We start from the raw sequence: 20,621 nt of genomic DNA, 5'->3' as shown, positions 1-20,621 counted from the left end.
AAACCCTTCCTTTTATAAATATATAATATAAATGGGTCTTTTCTAAGACATACATCTATTACTCCTGAGGGATGCCAAAGGAGAAGACTTGATACAGAAGTAGGCATTTTATCTCTTTCTGAGAATACCACTCACCTTGGGCCATTTATCAGTGCCAACTTTTGTGTCATAACGTGTTTTTCCACCTCTAGAGTCGGTAAATTCCAGATAATCATACCTGTGAAAGCATAATCTCTGTCACTTCCCTTCTCTCACTTTTGATCCATCATTGCTTGGGAAAGAAGAATGTGTGATTCTCACCTTTTTTCAGTTTCACACCTCTCATCAAATTCCACCTCAAAATAGGTTGCCCCTGGGCTAACAAAGACAGACACTTCGTGGCAATTATTTTCATAGTTGTGGGCAGACTCCTTAGTCCATGTATGTAACACCACTGGCTGTTCCTGTTGCCAAGTCTCGACATCCAACTATGCAAACAAACAAGATAAGAAAGGTTTTCATCACTTTACATCTAGCCGTACACAACAGATTGTGCTGTATTCATGATCTAGACAGACAGCCCCCAACAATCCCATGGAGATCACCACACAGGCTAAAAATATGCCTGACATTCCCATCTACACATACAGAGCATCCTACATTTCTCATTCCGCAGAACAGATATGCGATTTCTACTGCACTACAGTGACTCTTGATTAGCTTTCATTTTCTAATTATAACAGTACTATTTCTTACAAATCACTATTAGCATGAATTTTTAGTGGAAAAAACAGAATTAGGAATTTAAAGATCTTATTTTTTTTTTAAATATATTTTACTGATTTTTTACAGAGAGGAAGGGAGAGAGATAGAGAGCTAGAAACGTCGATGAGAGAGAAACATTGACCAGTGCCTCTTGCACACCCCCTACCGGGGATGTGCCCGCAACCACTGTACATGCCCTTGACCGGAATCGAACCTGGGACCTTTCAGTCCGCAGACCGACGCTCTCTTTACCACTGAGCCAAACCGGCTTCGGCAGGAATTTAAAGATCTTAAAGTCCTATTTGGGACTTTAGCAAATTTAAAAATGTACTTTAGCCATCAACTTTCCTTTGTCTTTTTCTTTTCTTTTTTTTTTTTTAAGTCTTTGCTTTTTTACCTTTAAAATTGACTTTTTAATATATGCCCTTCCTACTCCTACAGTTGTGAGACTCAAAGATAGTGAAAAAACTGTATCCTGTAAAGTTAAGGGAGGAAGGCCTTCTTTTAAATACCGACCCATCTATGTGCCTTGCAACATACATTTTCACTTCTAAATTTCAATCTGGTTACTCACTTACATGGTTTTTATATAACTTTATGTGCTGTAAGATGCCGAAGTTAATATATGCACAGCTTTCTCTGTGTCTCCTTTCTAACACTCATCTCACCAAATAAACTCAGACTGGCATTTATCCTTATTGGCAAAACCACTGATAAAATATAGGGGGTCTTCTAGATGGCATTTACCTGTGTAAATCCAAACCATACCGTAGTATGCTTCATTAAGCATGGTCACATCGCTCCTGAGGGAGACACAGAGCAGTTTAAGTGACAACTCAAGTTACCTTATTGAGTCCTCCCTCGGGGTCACTGCAGAGCCTCTTCAACAACTCTGTTAGGGTACTGAATTCTCTCAGGAGTGTGCAGTGGGAAATGTCTAAAGTGCAAAAGTCCAGCAGAAAGATTACCTAAAGGAAGATGAACAAAGCACTTAGTGTCCACTGCAGACCCTCCTGCCCTTTACAAATGGCTGCCACTCTGTCTTACCAGTTGTCGAGCTGCCATTGAAAACACCGAATTACATAGTTTTTCTACTATGGCTTTTCCACTATACTGTGACAAAAGGGACTCCAAAATCATTCTTGTGCTTCCCAGAAATTGTTCCACATCTACCAAAACAGAAAAAAATAATGTGTTATACAGGAGAAATATCACTTGCTTTGTCATCATCAAGGGTAAGCTGTCATAGAAGCTATGAAGAAAATTCCACATCGGAAAGACCAGGAGACCAGGAAGTACCAAATGCTTTCCTCTAGGCAGGAAAAGCAATGCAAATCCAATAAAAGATTATCTTTAGAGTAATATGTTTTGTTTTTGCTTCTTTTCAAAGGGGTGGAGATATTACTTTTGACCGACCCCATTGCTACTTTCCCTTTGTTTACAATGGGCCATCACTAGGTGTGCCATATTATGGATAAGCTTACGTGGCAGGGCTCAAAAGTGTAAGCATTTTTGTCACAGCTGCTGAGACCAAGTTTGATGGAACTAAATTTCCAAATATAATTTTTCAGAACCTGCTGAGTTTCATATGATTTTCTGTGGGTTAAAGGGACATAAATCTGAGTATTTTCTGTAATCAGCAAAGATCACAGCAGTGCTCACACACCTTATTCTCTAAAGGTTTAAGACTTTCCTTTTTGGGTGATTTAGCTAAAACAAGGAAGGCAGATCACTGAAGAGTGTGACATCATCTAGTAGTGCTGTATGATTGTAGAGGCAATGTTTAGGTTATGAAATGGCCCAGGCCTACAATAAAAAAAACTTAGGCATGCTACCATATTCAGACAGGAAACTTTAGGCAAAAAGATATGCTATACAATTCTATTTTAAGAAAAACAACCTAAAGACAAATCTGATTTGTATCAAGAAAAAAACCCATATGCACATTTAATGAATGAGTACTAAAAAAATGAGAACATGCAGAGTCAAAACCCAAACACCTGTTTTCATAGATTTTTGTCCTGAAACTCACATTTTTCAATAAGGTCAATGGCAAGCTCTTTGGCTCCAGGGTCTGTGCTCTTCAGCTGCAGGTAGCACCAGGAGAGCAGGCTGCCTTGGACAGACCAGAAAAGGGAGAAGAGCACAGAACCAACCTCCGCTTGGGCCTTGTTGAGCATCAACAGTTCACACTGCAAGGGAGGAGACAAAGAGAAAGTGTTTAAAGGCCATTCCCAGAACACAGCCAAGGGCATTTCTTAAGAGAGCATCTGTCACTGGCAAAAAAATTCTAGGGAAATGGCAATGGTCACAAAAGAGCTTTCAACTCAGAAGTGACCAGGAAAGAGGTGTTATGACACCCCCTCTTTTGCCCTCCGCTTTTCAGAACCTTTACAAAGGTTCCTTCTGCCCTCAGGAACCTTACCCCACCATTCTCTCTCTTCCCTCCGACATCATCAAGTGCCTTTTCTCTGTGGCTTCTCTCCCTGAGCCTTCCGTCAAATCTCTCCCACCTTAGAAAACAATTCTTAGTTCCCTGTGGCTTTCTAACCATCATCTTTATTCTCTGGAGTTTCTCTGAAGAGTCTTCTGACCTCCAGGAATAAACTATTCCACATAAGAACCACAAGACATGTTCATATCATGTAATTGCCCCAAACTGGACCTAACTGCCCCTCCATAATTCAACAGATAAATTAACTGTGGCACATTCATAAAGGAAACACTATGCACATGCATGAACATGGATGAATTTCAAAAATGCCCGAGTGAATAAAACATGTCACAGACATGTCCCCTCACTCATTTGCAAAAACTGGCAGATTAGGAGCCAAAGCAGGCTGGGAAATCTGTGTGCTCATTGATGGTCATAAGAATAGAGCTACATTCATACTGTGAATGAGGGTTGAAGGGGTTGACAGCTCTATTACATGCTCCTAAAAGCAGGAGGCAAAGACCACAGGGAGCAATCATCAGTTACCTCTCGAGCAGCAACAGAGAGGAGAGTCCTCATGACAGCCAGAACTTCGCTGATGTTCGTGTCGGCCAGGTCGCCTTTCTCGGGTAGAAGCAGAAGGCCGCCTGGATCCCTATCACTGAAAGAACACAAGTCAGTCATGACACCTTGTTTTAGGAAGCGGATTTACATGTGTTTTTATCTTAAAAGGTTCCAAAAAGGAACCTAGCAAGACTTCAGTGTCAGTTCAATTGGATGAGAAGAATTTGGGCAGAAAAAAAGTCATGGTCCCAGCTGGGTATGGGGCACTGTCCCAACACATGTCCTTATATAAGCACAAGTACATAAATCCTCAAGTCCTTAGAAGAGATTCCAGGGGATAAATCTGATGAATAAATTACCTTGACCACCAATAAGAAACACACCTAACCTCATGACTGCTAACTTGATAATCTGGGCTAATCATTCTGTGTCTCAAATGTTCACATGACAGCCCCAGCCTCTTTCATCATCCTTGATACGCCACTCTCAACACATTTTACAGAGCCCTTTAAGTCTGGCATCCACACCAAGTATAGTTTGACTTGCAGACAGTAGCTCAGGTTGTTAGTTCTCTCCCTCCAAGAGTCTATAGTACCTTCAGCTCTGGCTGGTGTGGCTCAGTCGACTAGAACATCGTACTGTACACTGAAAGGTCATGGATTTGAATCCAGGTCAAGTCACATACCCAGGTTGCAAGTTCGATCCTCTGTCAAGGTTACGGGAGGCAACTCTGATATTTCTCTTACATCAATGTTTCTCTCTCTCTCTGTCTATCTTTCTCTCCCTCAAATCAATAAAAAAATCATATCCTCCGGTAAGGACTTTTAAAAAAAGTCTATACTTTTAATAATGTAGCCTACAGGCCCATTAGAAGTCAAAGCAAGAAAAACTCTCCAAGTCATCCCCTCCAAGCACACTTCTTTTGCTAAGCTACCCTTCTGCAGTTGGTTTTAATGTAACTGGGCTTTTAGATTTCAGTACAGGGCTTGTTTTTGTCTTCAAAATTATTTAGAAACTGGAGTGTTTTAAAAAATCCTCAATGAATTTAATTTTAAGTTATCTTATAATGACTGGGACTTAGATTAAGGTCTGGAAAAGATTATCATCCTCCCACTACTTTAGTCACTCCTGCGACAAGTGGTATATTACCCAGAAACTTGGCTGAGCAGAGGGAAGTAGCTGGTTACTTCAAAAGCACATGAAAGGAAGGGATAGCTAAAGAAAACAGCTATGCAAAGATTTGAAATACTGGACAATTGAAAAGAATTAAAAACTTACCTAAAATATGTGCACAGTGAGCGGAAAGTGAGCTGCAGAGATTGCTTATGTTCCTGCTCAGTGACATTTTTCTAGAAAACAAGAAACTGCACATTCAGAAAATCTATTCCATGACATTCCAATGACCTAGAGCAGCACGAATGCCCCTGCCCGCTGTTCCCACGCATGAGGAAAGCCGAGGTCAGCAGACTACCTCACGGTGCCCAACTAAGACCTAGCCTAGTGCTAAGAGGGAGCGGAACCACCCATCTAAACAGAAAATGGCAATTTACTTTTTGTTCACTGATAAGTTATCATCAAGGCTTCCTACAGGAAAGCTTGTTGCAAATGTTAAAGAAGATGACTTTCAAAAGATGTACACCAGTACTTTTCATCCTCAGTGCTTTTCATCCTTGGGCATGCCATAGCAAGAGGAAAGAGCAGGGACAGAGAGCATTTCTTATGAACTTTCTGTTTGTTTTTAAATAGGATCTAAGCTTTTTCTATATAAACCAGAACAGCCTATGGTGACAGTTACATAAATCCTGATGGGGCTACTAGGCTACAGTGGGAGTACTTTATTTTTTCTTGATTCAAAAAATGTATTGGACATCTACTGCTATGCAAGAAACTGAGGGGCATTTAAGACGCAGGGCCCTGACTGGTACAGGAGGGTGGGAGACATAAGACATGGCCACAGATGACAGCAGTGCTGTTTAATTCAGCAGAAAGACAAGGGAAAATGTAACCCTTACCACTGTTGTCAGAGGGATGGCCAGAGGGAAAGTGTCTGGGCTGCTCTGCTAATAGCAATGTCATTCAAGAGGTCATATGTACTCTCTCTATTTTTCTCCGTGGGACACATGCCAGAAAAAAAAATCATTTGCTTAGCTGCCTGGTAAATGCTTCTAGTAAACAAGAAGGACTGAGCTTTGCCCACAGTCCAGTGGGTCAGAACAGGGATGCTGAAGGTTATAACTCAAAATGTGAAAACCGGTGCCTCATGCTGTTATGCAGACTTTGCAGAGAGTGAAATACAACCAGAGATTCTTCCTCCTCTCAGAAACCGTTCCCAGTCATTTAAAATAACAATTCTCTTCTACTCCTAATGCACATGGGGTTGGCTTTTCCTTGTGGCAGGTGTTCCCAACTGGACTGAAGACCTTAGCATCAGAAACCACATTTTACGCTTCTGTTCTGTCCTTTATTTCTATAGGTTTTTATGCATCCCACAGAGCACTTTTATTACATGTTAATTAGCTATTGCATATAGAAATGTCTTTTCAAAATGCTGGCTCTAATTTTCCATCTCAGTAATTCTATTAGATGCTTGTCTACACAGGCAATAAAAAATAATTTATAACCATATCATTTATAAATAATTATTATTGGTTTTATTTTTTCAATTGTTATTTTGGAAATTTCTTTTCCCGGTTCTACGGCACTGGCTACGCCTTCTTATTATGTCACTTTTATCAGGAATATAATCCACACTTTTAACGTAAACAAGTACCATCATGGTGAAGAGATGGTTCCGCTGGGTCTGTCGATCAGGAAAGAAGATGGCAGCTCCACCGAGAAGGGTATTCCTGACTTCTTGCTTCAATATTTCCATGGGCACAGAGTCTCCATCCACCCTATCCACCACTGACAAAAATGAACAATGGAATCAGCTTTAACGTATTCCAACTATTCACTTACTATATCTATATCTGCATTAACTAGCCTACAAACTCATTACTCTCCATTTTGCAATTAATACCAGAGCAAAGAAACATTTCTATACACACTAGGCAATGTAAGGAAATTATTTTTGTTTGTTTGTTTACATTTTACTAAAGTAAAGACTATTCATACCAGTTTTAATTTCATTATTTCCCTGTCCTTTTGAGATACAACTTGGCAAAGACTTAAAAATAACTTCAGTTAGTCACATGGGTTTAATTTTCAATTTACCATTATAATACCTCCCTCAATCTATCAAACTCATCCCAGTAAAGACTAAAAAGTGTGACAATAATTTCTCTCAATATCAGACAACTGTATATCAGAAACCAGGAGGAAGTTATTGATGAGGGAATAAACACTGAACCAAAATAAGATTCGAAAGAGGATCAAAGGAAAGTCATTTTCCAAAAAACAATCCCTTTCCTGGGCTTGCATGATCAAAGGAGCCCGTTCTCCACAGCAAGACTAGCACAGGATCACATTAAAGAAAACCCAATCCTACCATCACATAAGTGTGTATAGAGCTCCTTGGCGGCCTCCACTGCCCGGGGGCTCTGGCGGGGAGCCTTTGCGTCCTCAGAGGCAGCCGCAGAGTCTCTCTGCAGCACCAAGAAGCAGCTCTGGAGAAGCTGCAAAAGCAGGGTTTGGGCACAGATGCATTCTTCCCTCGGGCTACAGAAAGATAAAATACATCAGAAGGCAAAAAGGCAAGTTGCTTTTATCCCCCTCCTTCCGCAGCCAAACAGTCCACAAAGGGCTCCCTCCAGACATTAGGCTCCGTGACAACAATGCCTGATGTCTGGAGGAATAAAGGTGGAATGGGAAGAACACTATACTATGTAGAGTCTGCAAATGCAGACCCCACCTGACTGCCCACAGTGGGGCCAGGAAATGCAATTTTTCATCCTGTTTCCTCATCTGTAAAATGAGGGTACCGCTACAATACTTAAGCTGCTCATCCCACAAGGCTATAATGATAATCAAATGAGAAAATGTTTAGAAAATATTGCCCAACTCACAAGTGATTTATAAAAATGTGTAATTTCTATATAATATCACTTTTCTGTTATTTCTATATCTAGGTGTTATTTTCCATAATAACCAAATCTTTAAAATCAGAACAATAAACTGGTGGGAAGTAACAACTTAGAAGAAAAAAAAAAATTGTCCATTTAGAATAGCAAAACTCAGTGTCTGCTGTGTTTTTATATGAATATCACTTTATCAAAAATTCTGACCTACTTTTGCTTTAATTTGCTGTAAAAATTCCAGAAGATTTCCAAATCAAGACCCGCGAAGTCCAGAAAAGACTTATATTTTAGGCCACTTTCCTTCTGCTGCACCTTAAGACAAGAAAAAAATAAAATTAAAAATGTATATGGAGAAAGACCATAATGGCTCATTTACTTCTCACTGTTAAGGGATGAGGTAGCCACAAGGATAAAATTCCCATATAATGCTTACTCTATACTGCTAAAAAGTCTCTTTTTTTTTTAATGTGAAACTTTTAAAATATGTACATGTATGTGGTATATGTACATATGTATGTAAATGTATACACACACACACACACACACACACACACACAAACACAAACACACAGCTCACACACATACACACCCATGGAGGCTCCCTGGCTTCATCAACACCACACCTGAAACATAAATGTGTCTACACTGAATGATGATTACTGTCCAGGACCGCATACAGTATATTTTATGCCTTCCCTGAATATAGGCTAAAAGACCAATTCTGCTATAAATGCTTCTGCTATTTTTTGACCCTTCCCTAAATGTAGGCTAAAAGACCAATTCTGCTATAAATGCCCCTGCTATTTCTCAGCATCTCTCTCTCATTTGCTTTTTCCTGCTGTGATAAGAGAGCTTGAATAACAAAGACCAAACAAACCATATAAATTGAGTTACCAGCCTCTGAACAGCACTCTGAAGCAGAAAAAGGTTAAGAGTGGATACTGCTGCCCAACTGGTGTGGATCAGTGGTTGAGTGTGAACCCATCAACCAAGAGGTTGCCAGATCAAATCTCAGTCAAGGCACCTGCCTGGGTTGTAGGCTCAATCCCCAGTGGGGGACGTGCAAAAGGCAGCCAAATTGATGTTTCTATCTCTCTATCCTCCTTTCTTCTCTTTCTAAAATCAACAAAAACATATTAATAAGAGTGGACACTGTTGCACACCACACAAGAGCACACCACTAAATTCCTGAGACAAACCATGTTCTCTATGGTGGTGGCTGTAAGAATCAACCTTTGAGTGAGTTATTGTGTTTATTAGTGACTGTAGAAGTCAGTATGAAAAACACAATTATTTCAAATTCTGCGCTATTTTGGTACTTTTAATAAACAAATAGAATTTACCTACACTTCAGGAATAATTATCCTTAAAGAAGACATAAATCCCATAAACCTGCTTCGACTCCCCAGTGTGCCTTTGGCAAGCTAGCTGGGGATCTTTAAGCTCTGTTTGCATGTCTAGAGCAGGAACCCTCACAATGACGGCCATAAGCCACTTGGTGTTTCACTGACTGATGCCCTCAATGCCCAGTACCTCACTCCCCTTGGCCTTCCTATGTCATCACAGCATGATGCCTCTCCACTCTTTGATACTGCATGGCTCCAACATGGCCAGGTTCCACTGACGGGTGTTCATTTCCCTGGACACTGTCGTTATTTTCCCAAAGGACTGAAGTCTAACAACTGAGAATACACTACCAGGTCATGGGCAAGCTGCTGGATGAACTGAAGGGTCCTCAGGAGCAGTGAGGCCCCGCAGACACTCTCCTCCATGTCCTTTCTGCAGTGAGCACAGATGGCACTCTGTTCTGCTTCTGCTCTCGCAGGCCGGAGGTAGCCACTGATGCTCAAGCCTTGTACTCCCAAGCGCTCTGCCGACTCCTGACGGGTGCAGAGGAACTTCACCATCAAGTACTAGAAAGGACAAGAGAGATTTCAGGCGAAGGACTCAAGAGCCCTGGATATTGATGAAAGAGAGCTAAGAGCCTTCTTTGAAAGGTGCCCCTATGACTTTAACAATTTATGAGGTACCAGTATGCCTAGCACTGGGAACGCATCTATAACAAATAGGGGAGGAAAACCACACAATATAAATGCTAAAGGAAATCTGGTCTGGGAAAGAGCATAATAAGAGAAATGTCATTACTTCTCCTCAAAAACAGGATTAAGATAGGATGAATAAGAGATGTATGTTTGCTCTGGGGCACCGTTTTTTAATATAAATCATATATATGGCAAAAACGGTCCAGGAATGCCAATGAGGAAGCATTTCAAACTCCCTGCAGATATATGCAACCCATGTGCTGGGAGCCAGGACACCGCCTTGTCTGCCAAAGCTAAAGCCATTTTCAAAACCCAACTTCTGTGCAAACTATCTGCCTCTTACAGTGAAAGCTCCTTGGTCGGGGCCTTTCAGAATCCACTCCTCAACTGCATAAATATTTACTAAGCATTTTTTATGTGTAAACGCCAAAGATAGTTCTTATTTCTCTATTTAAGCTTCTTACTAAAACTTACACTAGAGAATAAAAAAATAAGTAGCCAGATAATTTCCTAGCTGTGAGAACATCTCTCTCTTGCATTTATACCTGTGCATTTGCCATTCTCTCAGCCTGAGATGCCCTTCTCCGCACAACTTATCCTGGCTAAAGATGGTGGCTTAATCAACTTTCCATAGTTAGATCACACCACCTTTCCCAGGAAGCTTTCCTTAGTGAACTCCAGGCTAGGTAATATATTTTTCTTCTGGGCTGCAAGAGCCCCCTGCATATCAGTCCATATCACAGTGTCATATACATCTGTGCCTTCCACTAGACTATAAACCTCTTGAGACTATAATCATGTCTGATTCACCTCAGGGGTTCCAGTCTGGCACAATAACCACTCAATAAATGCTTACAGAATAAAAGGAGGGGAGTGGGCCAATACACGAAGGCCACAACTCAATAATGCTTACTCTGGCAACTCTGCACTGCTGCAGCTTGATCTCTGCTTCATCCCACTCTTCTTCCAGCTCAAACCAGCCAATAGGATCATCCTCTCCAAGATCATCAGGTGAGCAACCGACCCTATAAACACAGGGCAATCACAAACATTTTTGTATTCCTAAACCTCTCAAGGATCCAATGAATAAGACACCATGTAAGTGTCATTTAACTTGTACATATGGCCTGCCAATTAACATATAAGATAGTTAAAGGTAATTTCCTCCCCATTTCTCAAATCTTCTCATCCATGAAATAGGAATTAGTATCAGTCCCAAATGTAACCTGAGAACTAAATAGAAAGTTTGCTTCCCTAGATAACTGGTTTATCTGAAGAACAGACATGAAGTCAAGCTCTTAGATGAACTACTCAGGAGTAAAGTACAATGCAACAGCTGGTGTGTGTTTCTGGAAAGAACCAAACGGGAGGCAGGTTCAGTTTTGTTTCCCTGGCTAATGTATGTCTGAGCAGCCCGAGGCTTGGACCACTTGCAACAACTGAAGGGTAAAAGCTGGGCAGCCTTCAGGTCCTTGAGCTCCAAAAACGGAAACTTCAGCCTGCAGAAGCCTTGACATTTTCTCCTGTTCCTTAAGAAGTCCTTCCAAAATAATAAATAAATGAAGTAAAATAAAATAAAATAAAGTAAAATAAAATAAAATAAAATAAAATAAAATAAAATAAAATAAAAGAAGTCCTTCCAGGAAAGCAGTGCAGCCTGAAGAAGCTGAAGAAGCACAATTGTGTGCCACTTCTTTTTCAAAAAACAGACAGCCTAGCTTAGTGGTTGAGCATTGACTCTTGGTCAGGATACCTGTGTGTCAGGCTCGATCGCCAATTGAGGGTATGCAGGAGGCAGCCAATCAATGATTCTCTCTCATCTTTGATGTTTGTCTCTCTTTCTCTCCCTCTTTCTTCCCTCTAAAATCAATAAAAATATATTTTAAAAATAAAAATAAAATAAAAACCAGACATTTGAATGGTACTCCTTTCAGGAATTAAATAACTAAGACAAAGAAAAGGCAGTCTTTTCAAGTAACAGTTCTAACTTTAGACTACGTAGCCATGATACAGCTAACAAGCTAGCATCGCATGAATATCCTTTATGGACAGAAGAAGCAAGCACAGGACTTATAGCAAGAGGGAAAACACAAAGGATCCAGGGTAGGTTCTAGAACAGAGAGAGAAAAAATGTTCCCTATTTAACATAAAAATCCTTCTTAGCATAAACCTTTTGCAATATAGTTAGCCCTAAAATCAATGTGACTGCTGGTATTTTGTCTTAGCCCAAAATCCTGTTTCATCAATATTATATGTTTGAGGATTTTTTACTTTTTGGAAGGCTCACAGAAATCTCTGAGATACAGAGAGGTGGCAGGAAGAAGCAACCCCTTTCACTACATCACACAGCAGGCAAGGTGGAGAGGAGCAAGCTGAGTATTAGTAGTTAAGTGTACACAGCAACCAAACAGTGTACACAGCAACCAAACAGCTGTCCTGGAGCTGACTGACCATTGTCTGGACAGAGGGACAAAAAAAAAAAAACAAAAAAAAAAAAAATAGATGCATGTACATTAACGTTTTGACTTCCAAACTGGAAAGACACTGATAATATGTAGGTCAACCAAATCAGGATTCCAGAGTAGTTCAGGCTGAACCCAGAGGTAAAATCAGCAAGGGAGTAGCAAACAGGCCTACATTGAGGTTAAAATAAGTCATCCTATATAAGTAAAAGATCTTGTTTGACAAGCAGGTTAAGGAAAAAAGACCTAGATTAATATGTCCCAAGAGTGGGACTGGCTACTTAAGAACAACTACAATCTCTAATCACTATTCTAAAAGAAAAGCATCTTTTAAAAAAAGAGACATAGGGAGATTTTAGGAGTGAGGAAATTTTGATCATTTTTATTAAGAGGGCTGAATTAAGACGACTGAATTGAAATTACAAAAGTAGACTTCAACTAACATATTCCAATTACTGTAGTGTAGTGAATTCTCTATCATTAAGAGTATTCTGCCCTAGCTGGTTTGGCTCAGTGGATAGAGTATTGGCCTGTGGACTGAAAGGTCCAAGATTGGATTCCTGTCAAGGACACATGCCTGGGTTGCAGGCTCGATCTCCAGTAGGGGGCATGCAGGAGGCAGCCAATCAATGATTTTCCCTCATCATTGATGTTTCTCTCTCTCGCTCCCTCTCCCTTTCTCTCTGAAAAAAAAAAAAATTTTTTTTTTAAAGTATTCTAGAGGCTGAATGACCATTTTTAGGGATGCTACCAAAGGAAATACAGCCAAGAGAGGGAGTTTTGCCAGATTCTTGCTATTGAGAAAGTGGTCTGTGGATGGGGAGCATCAGAGTCACCTGGGAGCTTGTCAGAAATGAAAGTATCAGACTCCACCCAGAACTACTGACTCAGAATCCACATCTTCACATAATTCTTGGTGATTCATCTGTACATTAAAGCTTAGTAGTACTGTACTGGTTGATAAAGGCTTCTGTTAACTCCAGCACCCCATTACCTGTGATATACAGTAGCAAAAACAGCAAGCCTGGGGCTCAGCTTCATGATTTTTAACTTGCAACTGGTAACAAAGGGGCAACACTGCTCAATGACCTGTGCAACTAAATCCAACAGGTCCACTCCTAGACCTGATCTTACTGCTTCCTGGGAAACATTCAGCACCATTGCCCACTCCCTACTTCTCTCAGCCTGGCTTTATGGTAACACATGCTTAGCTTTCCTGCTGCTTGTCCAGCTGTCTTTCTCAATCTCCTTCCCTCTGTTGCCCATTAAATGCTGGTGGCTCTCAGCACGCTGACCTAAGGTTGCTTCTCTTCCTAGCCCCCACACACTTCCAGAATGACCTCTTCTATTATAATTCGTCTAAAATTATCATTTAAATGTCTATCGTATTTGTACTTTCAGCACAAATGTCTCTTCCAGGCTCCTAACCTATTTGTCCAGCTAGGTATCAAATATATATCGAAGGCTTTCTAAAACATCAAATTCAAAAGGACCAAAACTAAGCTCACCATCTTCCCCCACAAACCTATTTTCCCCAAGGTATTTTCTCTCTCATAGAAAGACTACCAATGCTCCCATCTTCCCAAGCCAAGACCACAGAACTCATTGATGCCTAAGCTTTCTTCCCCCTCCTGCTCTACATTCAGTAACTCAACTGGTCCTACAGCAACCTCTCTCCATTGCTGCTCTTGCTGCTCTAGTTGAGATCACCCACACCTCTGACCTTGAAGGTGACCCACACCTCTGTCCTTGAAGGTGACAGTGACAGTCTCTTCCATTTCATTCTGCTTCCATGCTTGTTCTCCTCCAATCCACACTACAGGTGTGTACTTCTAACACACACCTGATGAAGTTCTTCTTAGATTCCCTCAACAGCTCATGCCATCCACTCCCTGCCCCACCCACCCTCCCACTGCTTTAAGGATCAAGTCCAAACCCTGAAACAGAGGCAAAAAGACCTTTAATGACCTGGCCTCTTCCTAGCTCTCCAGCTTCATGGCTCACCATTCTCCACCTCAACAGTGCACTTCAGCAATGTGGGACCTGTCAGTCCTTGAATATGACATACTTCACTTCTGAGTTCTCAAATCTGCTCTTCTCTTTGCTTAGGACATTCTCCTTCCACTTCTTCAAGTTGCTAATTAACTCTAACTCACCCTTTAGTTCTTAACATAAACATTTCCTCCAGGAAGCCTTCCCTAACCAGGTGAGGTGCTCTACCGTGTGCTCCCAGAACACTCTACCTTCTCCTACCTAGTATTCAGAGTACTGTGATAGTAGCAGTTTTATCCTCTGTTTTTGAGCTAAACAGGAAGCTCCACAGAGCAGCAACTGCCAATTTGCTCATTACAGTATCTTCAGTGCCTAGCAATAGGCCTAACCCATAGTAGATACTTAATAAACATTTTCAATAAAAGCATGACTAGAAGGAGGGAGGCTGGGGTATGGGTAAATTTCCAAGCAGCTAGGTAAGACTGAAGACCTCAGGCTGCCCACAATTCAGGTGTGTATTATTATCCAGCCATCTTGAAAATGTGGGTGCCTGGTCACAGAAGGGACCAACTTCAGAGTCTGTGAACAAATTAAAATGCACATCTTCACATCCATTAGACGCAATGAATGCTCATAGTCATTGAGGGTGGGTTAGTGGCACATTTTCTATAAGAAAGCATATTTCACCAATAAGGGGATATATACAATCTTATTAGATTTTTATTCTGTTCCTTACCTGCTTTTTACAAATTGCCTGAATTCCTTAAGTTTCCATTTGTCATATTTTTCAAACCTTTTGAAGTGTTCTTCTGCTTGAAATTTATCAGAAGATGAGTTATAGGCAAACACCAACCCACACTGGGCACCAATGCCGCCACGTCGAACCTGGAAATAGAGATGTAGATAAAATACAGCAGAAGGGTAAAGTTCTGTGGCTGTTTTGTTTCCAAATAACATGCTTAAATTTAAAAAGCTTCAAACAAAATCAAACCAACAAAATGATCTTTCAAATACATTAAGTCCTAGGAGATCCAAGATGGCAGCAGAGTGAGTGAAAGTTACCTCCTCCTAGAAACAAATTGGAATTACAACTAAAGTATAAAACAATCAACCTGAATAACCAACTGAGGACTAACTGAACCGAAGTCTTATAACTAAGGACATGGAGAAGGTGCTGCATTACAAATGGTAGGAAGGGCAGAGGTTCAAAAAGGACAGGCCCTGCACCCACACATGGCAGTTAAGAATCTGGAGGAGTATCTCAGCTGCAAAGATCTCCCCTGAGGAGCAAGAGGTCTCAACCCCAAGCTGGGCTCCCCAGTCCAGAGTACAGAGCCAGGAAGAGGAGCTCAATAACACCTGGATATGAAAATCAGCAGGGAGTCTGCTAGAAACCCAGGGTCCCTCTTACAGGGCCAGAGTACAAAATTTCATTCTCAGGTACTCATCCAGTGAAAGGATGACTGCTCAGAGCAAACAGGAGTTATTCAGGGAGAGATTGAGTTGTATGGCTTTGGGGAGAGGACTAGAGGTACAGCCACCATTGTCTCTGTGCTGAGTCCTTCTCCCGCACTGCCCACAGACACCATCTTTCCTAGGGAGATCTACTGGCCCCACCTTCCCAACTCCATGTGGCCCAGCCCTGCCGAGCTCGCACCTTGCCAAGGAATCAGCTAGCTGTGGCCCACTGCTGTTTTCCTTAGAAGCTACCTCCTGAGGAGGTTTGGGAAGACTCGGGTCAGAGACTCATAGAGAAAGACTGAGACCTGTGGCTCTGGGACCATTTCTCCCCTCCCCCAGCTTGAGTACTGCCACACCTCCCATGGGAGATCTACTAGCCTGATCTCCCACCCCCCTGTGGCCCCACGCTGCCAAGCTCCTGCCCTGCTGAGGAATTGGCTAGCTGCGGGTAGCCTGGTCCACTGCAGTCTTTCAGGGGGTGTCAGAGATACAGGAAAAGACTGAGTAATGTGGTTCTAGGGCAAAAGCCATTTATTCCCCCAAACACCCTAACCCAGTGCCACTGTTCCTGCAGAGACATCCCTCTACATGGCCAAATCTTAAATCTGTTTTACCCTGAGGGACTCTACTGGACTCACCTGATGGCTCCCAAAGGCCCTGCCTCACTACAGGGGTCCACTGCCCCCAGCAGCGAGTGGCTGGCCTTGGGGTACTCTGAGACTTGTTGAGTGGCTGAAGTCCTAATGCTGGTGCCAAGACCCAATCTGCCTGGGGACTTGAAGCTGCCTAAGGGAACTCGTGTACCACCAGAGGCTCTTTCAATGGCTGAGCCTAACAGGTACCTAGCAGGTGGGAGCCAGGTCTCAGGGTGCACTGAGCCTTTTGCTGACCTGCCCCAGACGCAACACCAATAGAAGCTGGCCTTGGTACATGGCTTGGCGCCTCCTCACCACACCCAGATCCAGCAGAGGCAACCACCAAACCACAGAACCTTTTGTAGCTCCTAAAGGGTAGCTCAGGGCCAGTTACAGACAGAGTCTGACATTGACATGCACAAGAGTCCCTCCCAAGAGGCACAACCAGAACCAACAAACCCAGTGGCAGCTTCAGATCACATCAGAGCATGACCCAATTAGCTTTACAAGTGGCACACTCAATGGGAGATCTCAGCAGACACCAGACCTTTCTGGGACAAATTTCACTTCGTGGTGTCAGCTCCTGCACAGCAGCTCATATACTGTGGTTGGGGTCAATCCTCATAGACAGCCAGCCTGAGGGTCAACCTCACCCACAGACAGACCAATAGCAATCAAGACTCAACTACAACAGGAGGGCTCACATCATCCACACAAGGGACATTCCTAGTCAGGTGATCAAAAACACTGTTCCACTGAGCCCCACAGGACACCTACTACATAAGCCACCCTACCAAGACTGGGAGATATAACAGATCTACCTAATACATGGAAACAAATACAGAGAGGCAGCCAAAATGGGGAGACGAAGAAACATGCCCAAATGAAACAGTAGGAGAAATCAAATACATTAAGTCCTGGAAGAGTTAGAAAGCTGCATCCTAAGAAATGATTCCTTACCTTTCTCAATCCTTATATTCACACCATTCACAGACTTAACAATCTATTCACCTTTGTGTCCCTGCCCTCTGCTATAGGCCTGACACAAAAATCATTCAATGTTCAATGAAAAACAGTGACATGGACCTCTGAACTGTATCCCTCTTTTTAACAACAGTAGTAGCATTGCTTAAAGAAGGAGAGTTACCATAATTCTGATCTGTGTAACTTGGAGGGCAGAGTCAGTTGCTGTAGAAAAAATAGTACTTGCTCTAGTTTTTCCAGTCTCTGTGAGAAAACCTGCAAAAAAGAAAAACTAAAGTTAGGATGACTGACATTTATAATTCTAAGAACTAAGATCAACAAAAATCATGTCCTTTGAGGCAGGGGATAACTAGTTCATCTTAGAATTTCATGGAAATTAGGGAAAGATTTCCCCTCAGGACAGATTCAACCCCACTGAGAAACTCCGAGGTATCAGACCACTGGCCAGCACAACTTCCTCAGGGTGCAACTGGCTTTGATAAGGCACTTTTTAATTGGCAGCACTGCTTTGAGATTATACAGAAATAAAAAGTTTATAAAAACTACGACTTCCATTCAAAGAGACAAAAGACTGGACAATTAATCATCTTTCTGAGCCATTCCTAAAACAATGACTGATGTCTGACTGGTCTGACAAAGGCAAGCAGGCTTAGAGGCTGAAAGAGGGATTAGATAGCTTTTAGAAGACTGTTAGGAAAAGGATGTGAAAGACTTTAAAATGGAAAGAAAAAGAAAAAAAGGCTCCTAGCTGTTCTGTGTAGCACACTGTTTGTGTTATCTCCACCTTTCATGGTCTCCAGGCTATTTTACAATTCTGTAAATTGTAGACTAATGACAGTAACGCAAATGATTCCTGTCTACAAAGATAAAACTTGTGTCCTGGAAATGCAGCTGGGTATTCCTTATGAGTAGTGACCATTTTTGTATCTATTTGTAGATTCCTGTCAGCATTCCTACTGATCTGTGTGTATTTTATGAAATCTTTGAACTGTTCGTAACATCTTATTGGTTCCCTCACTAATTAATGACACACATGAAATGTTTGATGTGTTCAAATTATAGTAGTATGAGATCACAGTTCACCTTTTTTGTTGTTAATAATCCATTAATAATTCACAAAACCACCTGCTGCTAGACCCAAGGCTGCCTTTCTCTTTCAAACCTCTGTAAATGCATTTGCTAAAGTCAGAACTAACCAACCACTCTTCTTGGTACTAAGAATTGCTCTAGACCCATGATCCCGCAAACTGCAGCTTGCGAGACACAATGCAGCTCTTTGGCCCCTTAAGTGTGACTCTTCCACAAAATACCACAGCCTGGGCGAGTCTATTTTGAAGAAGTGGTGTTAGAAGAAGTTTAAGTTTAAAATATTTGGCTCTCAAAAGAAATTTCAATCGTTGAACTGTTGATATTTGGCTCTGTTGACTAATGAGTTTGCCAACCATTGCTATAGACCATGTTGCCTTATCAAATAAGAAGCATAAACAAGTTTCATGCTTCTTACTTCATTATATTGCATTCAATAAAACAAAAACTTGTGAAGTCAAATTTCCATAAGACAATACACAAAATTTTTCACCAACACCAAGAAATTTAAATCCAAAGGAACCTTTACTAATTCACAGAGAGTAGCTATTATATAATTTAGTTCTATCAAATAGTAATTCTACAGACAATTTTAAGAAACCATATAGCCAGAAAATCACACAAATTCCACTAAGCAATTAATACTAAAAACTACATCAATTACTGAACTGTCACTTCCCCAGGGGTCTGGATCCCTCTATCTTATCAAATCTATTGTAAAGGCTGAAATACTGCCTAGAAATTACTGATTAGTGAGCACTTTTACTCTCAAAGTAGCTAAAGCAATACTTTGTCAAAAGAATCAGACTCTTTTTATCTATTTATATATAGAGAGGGAGGGAAAGAGAGATAGAAACATCAATGATGAGAGAGAACCACTGACCGACTGGCTTCTGCACACCCCTACTGGGGACTGAGCCACAACCTGAGCATGTGCCTTAACTAGGAATTGAACTGTGACCTTCTGGCTCATAGGTCAGCGCTCAACCACTGAGCCACATCAGCTGGGCAATCAGGCTCTTTTTAAATAGCACTGCCACCCAATACACATGTAAGCATAGAAAGGAAGAACGGGAGGGAGGGAGGTAAAATGAAACCTTTCTGCTTCCTTTTCTTGGCAAAAAAAACCCACCACACACACAGAACACCAGCTCATGTGTGTAACTGTGATATTTTAAAGCAAAATCTGTTTTGAAACCATGCACCCTTACTCAATTTATGATCTTAAAATACCAAGGGGGAAGATAACAAATCACATATTTAAAGAATTTAATAAATCTAGCCCTTCAGCTGTATTGGCAGCACCCTGCATTCCTTTAAATACCAGACTGTGGCATTGGCTCCCAGCAAAGTCAGCCCTCTGAATGCCAATGCTGGGTCCTCAGGCACTCTGTGCAGCAAGTGGCACTTGTCCAGACCTGATGGTTCTCGCAGCTGGGAGGTACAGTGTACCAGTGAAAAGGGCTTTCCCCCCTCTACAAGGAAGAAACAAATCACTCCTCCAAACCCAGCAGTTCTGGCTGAGAGGAATTTCCCCTGTCCCACCTGTGTCCTCAGGCTCAGCTTTTGTAGCAGAGCAAGACCAAATCCTACTGGAGTTATAAGACCCAGACAGTGATGGCTGTGGAGCAAGTGGCCAGGAGAAACTGAGTCTCCTTCCCATACCGTTCACATCCCACACACACAACAAAAATAATAAATTCACAAACTACTACTTTCATCCATCCCAGGGAGGAGAAGTAGATGGATAGGACACAGGAAGAACAACAAAGTATTCAAATCAGACTAGGCATAGTGCTGGCAAATGCTTCTGATAGCTACAGAAAAAACATGGTTCTTGCAAACTTAGAATAGTATTAAAAATGCACATACTGAATTTTAAGACAATAAGAGTACCCTGTATAATATAATGAAGAGATGTCATTATAAATTTGTTCAAACCCACAGAATATACAACACGCAGAGTGAACTCTATAGGCTTTGGGTGATTTTGATGTGTCAATAGATTATCATCCTTGATTTTTTAAAAAGTACCATTCTGGTGAGTGAAGTGGATAAATGGGGAGACTATGCATGTATGGGGGCAGATGGTATATGGAAAATTTCTGTAACTTCCTCCAATTTTGTTGTAAACCTAAAACTGTTTAAAAGAAAATCCTTAAAAAAAAGAATAGATGGAGACATGATTTGAAATGGTTATA

The 20,621-nt window shown here is 41.4% G+C and overlaps 1 protein-coding gene across 3 annotated transcripts in view; it reads right to left on the bottom strand.

Annotated features, from left to right (window-relative positions):
• The window catches only part of ZZEF1 (zinc finger ZZ-type and EF-hand domain containing 1), a 107,876-nt gene that overhangs the window by 53,845 nt on the left and 33,410 nt on the right, over nucleotides 1–20,621 (bottom strand). For all 3 annotated transcript variants that reach the window (XM_036452319.2, XM_036452318.2, XM_036452317.2), the window contains exons 10-23: nucleotides 17,498–17,589; nucleotides 14,991–15,139; nucleotides 10,714–10,825; nucleotides 9,456–9,671; nucleotides 7,970–8,070; nucleotides 7,230–7,399; nucleotides 6,513–6,646; nucleotides 5,021–5,091; nucleotides 3,725–3,839; nucleotides 2,777–2,936; nucleotides 1,792–1,913; nucleotides 1,590–1,712; nucleotides 301–467; nucleotides 136–217 (exon numbers count right to left, since the gene is read on the bottom strand). In XM_036452319.2, the coding sequence (XP_036308212.1) occupies nucleotides 136–217; nucleotides 301–467; nucleotides 1,590–1,712; nucleotides 1,792–1,913; nucleotides 2,777–2,936; nucleotides 3,725–3,839; nucleotides 5,021–5,091; nucleotides 6,513–6,646; nucleotides 7,230–7,399; nucleotides 7,970–8,070; nucleotides 9,456–9,671; nucleotides 10,714–10,825; nucleotides 14,991–15,139; nucleotides 17,498–17,589 (1,814 nt within the window). The remainder of the gene's footprint in view (nucleotides 1–135; nucleotides 218–300; nucleotides 468–1,589; nucleotides 1,713–1,791; nucleotides 1,914–2,776; nucleotides 2,937–3,724; nucleotides 3,840–5,020; nucleotides 5,092–6,512; nucleotides 6,647–7,229; nucleotides 7,400–7,969; nucleotides 8,071–9,455; nucleotides 9,672–10,713; nucleotides 10,826–14,990; nucleotides 15,140–17,497; nucleotides 17,590–20,621) is intronic.

This window comes from Pipistrellus kuhlii, unplaced genomic scaffold, assembly GCF_014108245.1.
Source record: "Pipistrellus kuhlii isolate mPipKuh1 unplaced genomic scaffold, mPipKuh1.p scaffold_m20_p_23, whole genome shotgun sequence".
NCBI classification, from domain to species: domain Eukaryota; kingdom Metazoa; phylum Chordata; class Mammalia; order Chiroptera; family Vespertilionidae; genus Pipistrellus; species Pipistrellus kuhlii.
Note: the sequence above shows the minus strand (reverse complement) of the source record. Positions and strands in the feature narration are given on the sequence as shown.